General features: G+C 39.0%; 1 protein-coding gene across 2 annotated transcripts in view; it reads left to right on the top strand.

The window, feature by feature from the left end:
- Positions 1 to 11,056, top strand: part of cacng7b (calcium channel, voltage-dependent, gamma subunit 7b) — a 32,289-nt gene extending 21,233 nt beyond the window's left edge. Inside the window, exons 5-6 of one of the 2 annotated variants that reach the window (XM_017459509.3) lie at positions 7,038 to 7,183; positions 8,699 to 11,056. In XM_017459509.3, the coding sequence (XP_017314998.1) occupies positions 7,038 to 7,183; positions 8,699 to 9,142 (590 nt within the window). In that variant the 3' untranslated portion in view covers positions 9,143 to 11,056. The remainder of the gene's footprint in view (positions 1 to 7,037; positions 7,184 to 8,698) is intronic. The other variant, XM_017459450.3, reaches the window with a different exon arrangement.
- Positions 11,057 to 13,220: the final 2,164 nt, after the last annotated feature.

Genomic DNA, 13,220 nt, shown 5'->3' with positions numbered 1-13,220 from the left:
CATCATTAAAATCAGCTTACTTTGTGTCAGTAATCAGTTTGATTGTAGCATACTTTGGGGCTTCATATCCTCACCAAGAATCATACATCACCGGACTAATTTGAGTAATGTTCAAGGTACTTTAGACCATGATGGAAATGCAGACAAAAAAGGTCTCAATGAATCAAATGGTCCCTTGAAAAAAGTCTTATTAATTTTATTAATTTTGGTGGAAAAGCGGCAATGGTGCTCTTTACAACTTCAGTTGAGAGACCAGAATCTATGAGCTGGTGCCCCTCAGGGGCCAGACCCACAGTTTCCATAGTTCCAGCTGAGGGTGATAAATCAACCCTCTGGCTTGAGACAGTAGATCCCTACGAATGGAAATCTCCTGGGGAGTGCCATCTAAAAAACATTATCTCCAAAAACCATATTTGAGCTGGCCAATAAGCAGCTATAGCAGCAGATGTAGACGGTCTTAGCGAAATCTTGTGGGAGCCGAACGATCGGGGTGAAGGTTACAGACGTGACCTCGGCCACTTGTGTATGATGGCATCCAGCCCCAGTGGTGCGGGAGGAGTGAGGGTGAACCACAGCGGGCAGTGTGTTGTTTCCTCTGAGGAAATCACATCCACTTCCACTTGTCTGAACCGCCACTATATGGACTGCACCACTTGTGGGTGGAGCCTCCAATCCGTGGGCCTCAGCCCCTGCCTCAACAGGATGTCTGCCCCCACATTCTGATTGCCCAAAATGTATATTGCACTCACTGACAAAAACTTTCCCTCCACCCAGAGAAGAATTAGATGCGTATGCATGAAGAAGGGACGTGAACGTAACCCTCCCTGGTGGTTGATATATGAGACCACCATTGTATTGCCTGTCACATCACATGGTCACCTCTCAACTGAGGAATAAAGAATGAGGGCTGCTCCAGAGACCGTGAGCTGGACGGCCATCTAAGGCTGCGCCCAGCCTATGGGGTGGTGTCTGTCATTACCATATTTCAATAAGGAGACACCCCAAGAGTGTGACCCGAGGCTACAAAACGGGGACACCTCCAAATTCTCAAAGCAATTAGTCACCGCCGCGTGACACTGATTATTCTCACTGATTACAACTTTTCAGCCACCACTGAAACAGTCTCATGTGCAATAGGCCCAATGGTATGATGTTGGCTGCTGCTTCCATAAGCCCCACCAGTCTCTCATAGAGACTGGAGGGGATGTCCCGGCCTAGCTATATCTTGCTCAATATTGGGGATTGACCCTACATATGTTGAGTATAGAATTGCCCTCATCATAGTAGAATCCCATATAATCCCTAGAAAAGTCATCCTCTGCACTGGAGATACTTTTCTTGGGGTTCACCCTGAGCCTCAAGCCCCTCATGTGGATGAGAACAACATCTCAATGTTGAATCGCCAACTCCCTGGACCGCACTAGAATTAACCAGTCCTCCAGGTAGTTTACTGCACAGATGCCCTGAAGTCAAAAGGGAGCCAAAGCGCCATCCATGCACTTCGTGAAGGTGCAAGGGGATAAAGCTAGGCTGAAGGGAAGAACCCAATATTGGTACTCATTGCCTACAAAAGCAAACCTTGGAAACTTCCTGTGACTGGGCAATATATTGCAAATACCGTTCCATCTTTGCCTGCGTGGAATTAATGATCATTCTCAAATCAGGCCTTCTAGCCACAACACTCAACTTTTGTGCCTCCCTCGCACTAGTGCTGGCCTGGGCTCCACTCATGGATGCCATGGGTGAATTCGATGTTATGAGGAATTAACTGGCTGAATGCCGCCATTTGCTGTTTCACCTCGCGAAACCTGTTGGCAATGGTATTAACTGCACCACCGAACAAGCTAGAAGGTTAAACAGGGGCGTCCAGCAGGGAGACCTTATCGTTATCCCCCATTCCTGAGAGGTTAAACCATAGCACCACAGAGAGACAAATCCGTGGTGCGGTGAAGCTCTGACACTGCCTCGGTCCAATTCCCTCCCCCCTGTCAAGCTCACTCAGCAGGTCTGCTTGGTAGGCCTGCAACATTGCCATTGTATGCAGTGACCCACAAGCAAGACCCATTGCCACGTAGGCTTTGCCAACCAAACTTGAGGTGGCCTTACTTGGCTTGGATGGCAAAGCTGGACCCGCTAAATTCTCTGCCACTGATGGATATAGGTAGCTTGCAAGTGCCTCTTCCACCTTTGGCATAGCCAAATACCCGTATTGTTCATCCCTCACGTTGGCCGAATAATACAACGTCGCGGGGTTATAAATACGGCTGGTGTATGGTTTTCCCCAGAAGCATGATATTTCATCATGCACTTCTGGAAAAAAAGGGGAGTTTTTTTGCAGTGTGAGGGAGATTTACTTTCATCCAGCCTGCTATGAGCCATCTTCCTCTTCCCCAGTACAGTCTAAATTCAGTTTTTCTACAGTCTTAGTAATCACTTCAAGCAGCTCTTTATATGCTTGAGAGCTGCTCTCTATTTTTGGTGCACTGGCTCCCCCCTCTGGCTCCTCGGAGTTGGCTCTGGGTTGGCTATGGGTTGACTCTCCATACCGGAAGGAGAAGTCACAACACGAGCTCCAAAACCCAGAAGCAGAGAGTCAGATCCAGACAGACTTTCTCAAGGACAGAGCAAGAGATAGAGCAGCACTTGTCTCCAGCTCCTCCTCCAGATCCATAAGGGATCCCCAGAGCCCCCAGCTTCCGAAACCCAACTCACTTCGGCCGAGAACTGAGTGAGCCAAGAGCTTTCTCAATTGCCACTGCAGCATGCTCCACTCCCAAACACTTCACACAGAAAGTGTGTCCGTCCCCCTCAGTAATAAAACGGGAGCAAGGAGTAACACACTTCCTGAACTCTCTCTGACTCATACCTTTTTTTGCAAAGGGACTGGAAAAGAAAGAGATCTTTTTTTAATAGAGAGGAAGTGAAGTGTTTTAGGAGTGTTCACACAAACAACTGACATGTGGTCTTTGTTGTAGATGATAATGCTGATGATGTGCTTTACAGGCGCCGTTTTATAATCACACAACGTGTGAAATGCCACGTCACCTGACCATGGCTGGGGTGATTTTTACACAGACTTCAGATACCAGTCATGCGCGAGGGCACTTCCCACAGCATGGAAGCTCACACAACGTTGTGTTCCCTTTGAATGGGAACAAGATTTTTCTATTTTGATTGTATTGTTACAAACCTGAGGTTATGGAACAGGAGGAATAGACTTGCAGGTTAAAGAAAGAGAGAGAGAGATTGTCATTACTAGATATAAAATGTTCATTGGTATATTAAGTGTGTATTGGCTTCATGGGGTATTTAGACTATGAGTCATTTTCCTTCAGGATAAACCATTTGGCCTGTTGTCATGGCTTTCATGTTGCAATTTATGTGCCTTATATATTTTAATGCCTTTCTCTTTAAAGATCTTCAAAATGATAAATTTGTACTCATTTGACCTGCTGCTTCATATCACATTATTATTACCTTTTAGTTTTTCTGGGCAGTATTTATCAAGGTGTTCATAAGCTGAATCAGGTGTGTTGGTGCAAAGAAAAACAAAATACTTGTGAAACCCTGGTACTGTAAGTAGGTAGAACTGAGGAGGCAGGAATGTAAGAGAAACAGATAGACTAATATTTTTGTTAAATTTTCCTAGCTCCATCCATTTGTTCCTGGTTCATGGCAACATAAAATTATAAATAATTTAGGTTTGTTGTGTATGGTACATAGATGCCCTTTGTGCCTGGCCACAATACATACAATTACAATTTCTGCTTTCCTATTCATTTCATTTGACAGGAGTATGTTTTCATTTTCAACAAAACACGTTGTCCCACCTCTGGTCTGATGACCTAATTATTATTTTTGAATTATTGTCTGAAAAGGTTTGACTTTTTTTTTAACCCAGTCATATTAAGCTTGAAATTCATACCATGTGTCTATGATTTGAATAAAGAATGACTGGGAGTCAAAGAAAGCAAAATTAGTTAGTGCTTTCATCTAAGTGTGTTCAGCTGCCTTCACTGAAACAAAGAGAATATGTGGTCGGTCAGATTTAAGAAAACATATTATGTATAGTTTACATAAAAATATTTACATTTCATTGCTTATACAAAATTTTATTTAAATATTTTCTAAAGAAAATATTTAAATAAAATTTTGTATAAGCAACAATGAAATCTAAATATTTTTATGTAAATTGCTATTTTGAATTATGTAGAGTCACTTTGATCAATTCATGCAGTAGTTGTCATGATAGCACCAAAGGGGTGCTGACCTGCACTTCCCATCAGCCCCAGCATGTCACATGTCTCAATCACCCTCACCTGTGTCTTGTCTCACCTTGATTAGCACCACTATATAAGTTTCGGTTTTTCAGGATCTCATGTGGTGTGTCTCAATCAGCTTCCTTGCTCCCTAGGTCTTGAATCAGTATATTGTATACATGAGTTTCGACCCTGGCTCACTACACACTGGGACACTGATAACTCGATTTTCGGCAACATAACTACATACTGACGTTGTAAAACATCACCAAAAACTTAAAAATATTTAAGTTTTTTATGTAATATAAATTTGTAAGCTTAATCACACCTTTCTATCATGATACTTCATGCAGGATCGTTGACTATCTAGTGGATTTCTTTTTACAAATCACTGAATACTTAAAGGTCATTAGACGCAAATAAACAGTTTATAGAACTTCAAATAAAGTTAAAAATGACTGACATAAGTAATCATTTGAGAGTAACAACAATGATAACACGCTACTTACTTTTTTAGTAATGTTGGCTGAGAGTTCGTCCCTCATTTTTTTCAAGCTGAGAGGTTTCAGAAAACATGATGTCATTTCCAGTAAGGGAACATAGTGAGCATCAATGCTTCCTGGTTTTTGTGGTGCATTGTGGGATTTTTTAGGAAGCAAACATTCCAGTGCACTGGAAGCATTTTGCAATTGAAATAATCCTTAAAATGGCCGACACCTTTATCAATGCCCTGACTGCTGAACTAGGGAGCTGATTGAGCCACACCCATGGTCGAGCTTTTGTTGTTGTCATGCTTGTGTTGCCACAGTATCGCTTATAGTCTCACTGTTTTGGTTGCTATTTAAGCTTCACATAAATAGAATCTGCACTTGCATCCACCTCCGCTAATAAACCTTGTCAAAAGTAACATGATTAACAATATGCTATAAAATTTCTCAAGGATGTTGGCACTGACAGGAAAAATAACTATAGCATTAAATTAACTTTAATTTAATTAAATTCAAAAACAAATTGTTGTACGAAATGAAAATGTGTTAATATAATTCTGTTTATTCATATGGACCCGATGTTCACATTTGAATTAAGTAAATTCACTGTGTTATTTTTTCAGTGTTGTGTATTTTTTGCAGCACGAGTAGCAGTTCAAAAGGATACAGTGGCGGCTTCACATGTCATGTAGGCAACATGTGCTAGCCTTCATCTGTTGTGTGATGGGGAGAACTAGCTAGTAGGAATTGCCAAATGGCTAAAGATAGACAATAATTGGAGAAAATGAGGTAACAGGAAAGTAGGCTGTAAGTGTAAGTAGGCTTCATTATTTTAAATTTCATTTAAAATTTAATGTCATTTACTTTCATTATTATAAAAAAAAAAAAAAAAAAAAAAAACACCATAGTGTTAATAGACTAATAGACAATGCTGCAATTCTTTAGAAAAATACAACAGCCTTTTAGGAAAAATAAATATATAAATAAATGTTTGTTTTATTTTATAGAACTTTTAACATACTTAATCTATGCAATTGTAATGGGGCTTAATAGAGACAAGGCAAACTGCTGATATTCCCAGGCAGCACAAACTTTTAAAAGATCAAAATTTTTCATATTCATATTGCATTACATAGTAAATATGTATACATTTATTAATTCACTTTGATAAGTTATGTTGTAGTGATTTTTCTTATTTAATACAAGGTCTTGGGGACCAAATCCTGTCAATTGCTCATATACCAAAATAATTTTTGAGTAACTTGAGTAACTAGTTCTGTCAGAAAATTTGTATGCAGAACACAGTGATGTTTACTTCACTGTAGCTTTAACCTTGAATCTGAACAGGAAAGGCCTTCTTTAATCTAGGCACAATCTGTTCCGTCTGCTCTCCAGCTTCCACTGACAAACTGTTTGGGAAAAAAAACATTTCACCCACCTTTTTTTCAGCCATGTCAGAAGGTGTTGGTGTTAGAAGGAGGAGCAAGTGAGGCATTGGATTAGCGGGGCATTCTATGACTGAAATGGGTGTGTGTGTATAGGACATACTTTGCAGTAGGGTGCCTGTGTGAAGTGATGTATCCAGATGGAGTTCACGTCCTGATGTCCTGCCTGAGGCATGGTGTGTGTGTGTGTGTGTGTGTGTGTGTGTGTGTGTGTGTGTGTGTGTGTGTGTGTGTGTGCGCGGGGGGGGGGTAGCTGGGCGTGTGTGTTTATGGGTGTGTATGTGTGTGTGTTCATGTGCAAAACATATTTCGATGTACATAGTTTTTGTATAATTTATATTTTGGACAACGTATGCTTAATCTATTTACATTTAGTATGTCCTTAAAAAGCATTTGGGGGGAAAAATCAATATTGAGAAAGTAATCAATTTCATTTATGTATATTGCTCCTGTAGCACCTGCTAGTTTATTTCAAGTGATTTCTGTAAAGCTAATGATGTGTTATGGATCTACTATTCGTCCCACTAATCTACAGTCTACGTCCAAACCCTCACCTATGGTCGCGAGCTTTGGATAGTGACCGATTGAATGAGGTCACGGATTCAAGCGGCAAAAATAAGCTTCCTTCACAAGGTGGCTGGGCTCACCCTTAGAGATAGACTGAGGAGCTTGGACATACGAGTGGAGCTCAACGTAGAGTCACTGCTCCTTTGCATTGAAAGGAGCCAGTTGAGGTGGTTCGGGCATCTGTCTAGGATGCCTTCTGTACGCTTCAATGGGGAGATGTTTCTGACAGTTTCTGCAAAACTATCACATAACCCTCTCTCTCTGTCTCTGTCTCTCAGGTCTAAGTCTGGTGGTGGGATTGGTGCTCTATATTTCCAGTATAAACGATGAGGTGATGAACAGGCCTAGAGAACCGGAGCACTTCTTTAACTATCATTATGGCTGGTCCTTTGCGTTTGCTGCCAGCTCCTTCCTCCTCAAAGAGGTCAGAAATTTCTAAATGATCTATTTATTACCAAAAAGATCTTTGTGATAAATTTGATTGTACCATCTACAGATGCACTGTGGGTATAGCAGATGTTTAAGACTTACAGCGCCTTACAGAATTCTGCTCTCCACTTACCTGGAGCAACTTATAACATCAACATATGCTGCTGTCGATTTTACCATGTGAATACAATGAGCACAAGTGTTCAGCATTTCAAGCAGGTTGAGTTCCTATTCGATGTATTATAGATGCAGACATTGTATGAGAAAACAGTTAGTGATTATTGAATGAGATTGGGTTCATCTTGAGGACCCAATCTGTTTGTAAATGAAGGCTGTGATTAGATCTTAATAACACTTGTTTTTCACTAGTACACAGGGTTTACATGAGAAATGTGAAGGACAGGAAAGGAATGCAAAGGAAAGGAATTTAAAAGAAAACAATGGAAAGGCAATGAATGTAAATGAAAGGAATGGAATGCAAAGGAAAGGAAAAATAATGGAATGGAAAAGAAAGGAATGGAAAGGAAAGTACAGGAATGCAAAAGAATTGTATGGAATGGAAAGCACAGGAACGGAAAGGACAGGAATGCAATAGAATGGAGAGGAAATTAATGGCATGCAAAGGAAATGGAAAATAATGGAATGGAAAGGAAAGGAATGCAATGGAATGAAAAGGAAAGGGAATGGAGTGGAAAGGAATGCAAAGGAAAAGAAAGGAAAAGAAAATAATGGAAGGGAAATGAATGCAATAGAATGGAAAGGAAAGGAAATAAAAATAATGGAATGGAAATGAAAAGAAATGAATGGAATTAAATGGACAGGAAAGTAATGCAAAGGAAAGGAAAATAATGGAATGGAAAGTAAAAGAATGTAAAAAACAGGAAAAGAAAGAAAAGAAATATAATGGAATGGAAAGTAAAGGAATGGAAAGAAGAGGAAAGGAAAGGAAAGAAAAGAAAAATAATCAAATGGAAAGTAAAGGAATGAAAAGAAAAGGAAAGGAAAGGGGGGATTGATTTTTGATGCATGAGCCATTTTGTGTGTGTGTGTGTGTGTGTGTGTGTGTGTGTGTGTGTGTGTGTGCTGCTAGAGTAAGGATTTAGCAAAATTGTAGTTCTGGCTAAAACCATTTTTTTTCTGCTTGAATCAGCAGGGTCTCCTCACTACCATGATATCACGGTTGCTTAGGGAGCAATTTGTGTGTGTGTGTGTGTGTGTGTGTGTGTGTGTGTGTGTGTGTGTGTGTGTTAAAGCAAAAGAAAATGTACTGATTTGAAGAGCTGTTTTCAAGAGAAAACTTGCTAAAGCATTAAATCACTTCAAAATCTTAAACATGTCATTCATCCACTGATGGAATACCGGGGAAAAATGAGGGCTATGTTTGTTCTTTTATGCTACCCTTTTTTGTACATGTTAAATGACATGTCGTGTGCCAAATTAAATTAATGGTATAGGAAAGTGTAGTCTGCTTCAGTCATGTCAATTTCATACACCTCTGTCTCTCTATCAGGGTGCAGGTGTGATGTCTGTGTATCTCTTCATGAAGCGTTACACTGAAGAGGAGATGTATCGGCCTCACCCAGCACTCTACCGCCCCCGTCTGTCTGAGAGCAGTGACTACAGTGGTCAATTCCTGCAGCCTGACACGTGGCCGCCTCACCAACGTGCTCGCAGTGCCTCTGAGCTCTCCAGTGATGTGTCCATTCAGCTAGCACAGGCCCAGCAGCCTCCAGCCAAACTCATCGCCCAGCACAGTGTATCAGCACCTAGCGCCACAGCTGCCTCCAGCCCCGAGTCTGCAGTTGCATTCCAGCTTCAGTCACCCTCACACTTTAGCCACAACCACCCTCTCCACCCCACAGAGTCCCAGAGCTTGCCCCTGTCCATGCCACCACCTGCCGTGCCACCCCCTCATTACCACACACACATGCGCATGAGCGCCTCGCCATGTTAGAGGCATTTCCATCCACCTGTATTTCTACAAATTTTTAATTTAAGCATAAATTGAAACAAAACACTGATTTGCATTTTTTGTATTTTTTTTTTTTTTTTTTTTGCTGATTTTTTGAATATTTGCTTAACATTTGAGAGACATTTGGATGGAAACAGACCTAAAGAGAGCGAGAGAGAGAGAGAGAGAGAGAGAGAGAGAGATTATCTACAGTGTGTTATGGTTTGAAAGAGTGTAAAAGAGCAAACCTGATCTTGAGAGTAGTGTGAAATAAGCTAGGTTATGAGTTATCTTAACAAAAATGTTAAGATATGAACATTGTAATGGAATAGTAACCATTTCGTTACATGGTGTTATACAGGGAGATTTATTGCACAAGCAATGTACAATGCAAAACACTTCCATTATAACACACATTGTTGTATACTTACATATGTAGTGCACAAAGACAGTAATTATTGCCTTCAGTTTTACTAGTGATATTGAAAATGTATTATTTTCATCACTCTCTCAAAGTATCAGTATTAGTGTTATTATCATGAAGACATATTTAAGCTTACTTGTTGCCAGGGAAAATATGTAAAATAGGTATATTATTTCTACTTTGAATATGAGATATTCCAGACTGATGATTTTTATGATGTAAATAATATGTGTAGTTTTAACTGGTATGGGAAAATATTAAGACCTGCACAACTGAGTGGGGAACTGTTATATACATTGAAAATTAAACTGACTGGAAAAACAACTTTGCTTAAAGTCCCAGAAAGGGCTTTTTGAGTATTGGTTCTTTTGCTAGCTTTTCAAGTTGCAGTATGTAATTTCCCCCCTATTTTAGTGCATATTAGTAGTGGAAGCCATCTTACATTCAAATGGATTTTATCATTTTTGTCCCTTAATAGGTATCTCATTCTAATGCATCGGTATTTGTGCACTTTAGCTTAAAATCCTTTTGGGACTTTAAGAGTAGGGTTATACTGCAAGTATGCTGTTGCTTATCATGTGAAAGAGATCCAGTATTGATTATAACATTTGTGGGCGTGATGGTGGTTATCATTAGAATAAAACCACTATGTTGATTCTGCATAATTATTGTTGTTTTATTTGTAATGGAGTCTTGTGTTTTTTTTGTTAACTAATGACATCATATAATAGATTCCCATATGCATTAATAATACATTTTAAAGCAGCAGTAAGTAACTTTTGGGAATTTAGGGATTTGAAGACACTTGGTGGAAATGTCAATAGCTGCTCACCCAGTGCGAATGGCAATTCATTAGACCTTCAGGGCACATTCAAATATTCAAGATGTTAATTGTAGAATTAAATGTCTTCTGAAGATGTAATCATCTGATTCCATTTTCATAATTTACTCAGTAATACATTAATTATTATGACAATTAAAATCTTCATCGATGTGACTGTCACAGTTACTATGAAATAAGTGAAAGAAAGTCAATCCAACAGCTCACTCCAGTAAACCTAAGCAGTAATCTATGTAACACACTGTAACTGCAGCAGTTTATTAAAGAGAAAGAAGGTAGCACTCAAAGTCTGATACTCCTAAAGATTGCTATACAAGTCAGCGAAAATAACAAACGAGGCAAAAAATCAAAAGGTCCACAATAGTCAATTCGCCCTCAGTGGAAAGAGCAACAAAGCAAGAGAGCAAACAGTAGTAGCCAGTAAACATTAGCAAGCTAGTTAAAAAATAATGTGGTGAACATATACTGGAAAACTCACAACTAGCTGTGAAGGACCAAACTCTAGACAAACACAACAAAAGCTGTTAAGGAACTAGCCAGCTGATCTTCATTAATCACCTAAAACAATGCTCCAAATTTCAATATGTTTCAATAAGTTGTTTGGCTGTAATTTCAGTGAGAGTGTATCTACAGTCATGTGAAACAATAAGTACACCCCATGGAAATTGTTGGGGTTTTTTTTGACATATTTGGACAAGCAAACATTTGATCCTCTTTGAAACAGTGCTTATTAATCAAGGTGATACACTCTATCAAATGACATAAAATTGACATTTTGTAGTGATTTTCACAATTTAAATTAACAAAATAAACAAATCAGTCACATGGAAAAAGTAAGTACACCCCTACATTTATCACACCTTCAAATCCATAAAATTAGAATCAGGTTTTCAAGATTGTGTGTCAGTGATCAGAACCTGCTTAGAGAGTGCAGGTGGAACCTGTCTTATTTATACCCCTCTCATATCTAGTGTCTGGTGTTTTTGTTCCTTTGTTATTGAGGTATGTGGTGTCATCATGCCAAGATCTAAAGAGTTCTGTAAGGCCTTCAGAAAAATGCATACAAAGATGCCTATGAGTCTGGCAAGGGATTTAAAAAGATCTCCAAATTATTTTAAATACATCATTCCACTGTAAGGAAAATAATCAACAAGTGGCGGATATTTTAAACGTCTGCCAATTTGTCCAGGACTGGCTATCCCAGCAAGAATAAGTCTCCAAGAACCCCAAAATTTCATCACAGGATCTGCTAGTAAGTCTTGCAACTGTTGGTGTCAAAGTGCATGCTTCCTCAATCAGAAAGAAATTGAATAAATTTTACCTGCAGGCATGCCAGGAAAAACCCTTTGCTGTCTATAAAGAACATTAGATAAAGACAGTTTGCCAATGAACACATACACAAAGACCAGGCCTTTCTGTAATAATGTGCTCTGGACAAACACCTGAAAGATAGAGTTCTCTGGCCACAGTAAAAACAGACATGTTTGGTGCTGTCTAATGACAGCTTTTCTGGGGAAGCACCTCAGAAAAACTGTGAAGCACGGCGGTGGAAATCTTATGTTAAGAGTGCTTGAAGATAATGTGAAGCCATCTGTCCAAAAGTTGAAGTTGAACCCAAAAGTGGACCTTTCGATTGGATAATTATTTTAAACACACTAGCAAATCCACCAAGGAATGGCTCAAAAAGAAGAAATGGTAGGTTATGGAAAGGCCTAATCAAAGCCCAGATTTGAATCACATTGACTGTTGGGGGGGAGTGCAGTGCATGCAATTGAAATGTGCAGTACATGCAAGAAAACCCTCAAAAATCTTGCAACTGAAAGAATATTACATGGAACAGTGGTCATATATATATATATTTATATTCATTTCTGTTGTATAAATGATAGAAAAAACTTTTTCCTTGTGTTTTTGTTCAAGTATATCAACTTCATTTTCTGGCACTGTTTCAGAGATGATCAAATGTTTGCTTGTCCAAATATGTCAAAAAAAAAACAACAATTTCCATGGGGCATACGTATTTTTTCACATGATTGTATAGCGTACATGAATAGTTTATATCTTAGCCTGATAGACATCAGGCTGGTGGTTTAATGCAGATTTCCACCAGGAGGAGGCATTTTGAGCTGGAGGGATCAATAAACACAAAGTAACAGAGGACTTGAGAAAGCTGGAAATCTTTTTTTTTTCTTTCTTTTTTTTTTAACTAATTAACTAATACAAAAAACTACTAAAATACAGTTGTGTAAAAGCAACATTATTATTTTTAATTTATTTTTTTTAGCTTTTTTTTTCATCTTTTTTCTCTTTTCTGCTCTAGATGATTAAAATAATGTTCACAAGCCAGTCAAATCTTTGAGCCAGCCCTTTTATGTGAATGTTGTGAACTGACTGGCATATCTGAAGAGCTGTAATATATCTTGCTATTACCCAAAGTGATGTTTTCACTGTAAGAACACTGACAGTACTATTCTGTATTTAGACGGGTGGGAAAAGTCCTGAGAAATTATGCTGAAGCAAAATCTTACTCAATTAAAAGTTGAAGTATCCAACCAAATTGCACTCAAGTGAAAGTCAAAAGGTTGCTACTTTTAAATGTACAATAACTCAACTATCTTCCACCCTTGTGTTTTCATGGTTTCTCTATTGCCACTGGCCTAATCGCATACAATGCAATCCTGATGAATCTAATAAATCTCATCAACATCTGAGTTATTTGACAGCTAACACTGAGTCATTTTTTGCGATCTTGTTGAGGTGTGTGATTGAAGCAGACTGTGATGCTCCTTGTTATATGCATTCTATAACCTAATGCA

This window comes from Ictalurus punctatus, chromosome 1 (genome assembly GCF_001660625.3).
Source record: "Ictalurus punctatus breed USDA103 chromosome 1, Coco_2.0, whole genome shotgun sequence".
In the NCBI taxonomy this organism is placed as follows: domain Eukaryota; kingdom Metazoa; phylum Chordata; class Actinopteri; order Siluriformes; family Ictaluridae; genus Ictalurus; species Ictalurus punctatus.
The sequence above is the reverse complement of the archived record's forward strand: the minus strand, read 5'-3'. Positions and strand labels throughout refer to the sequence as shown.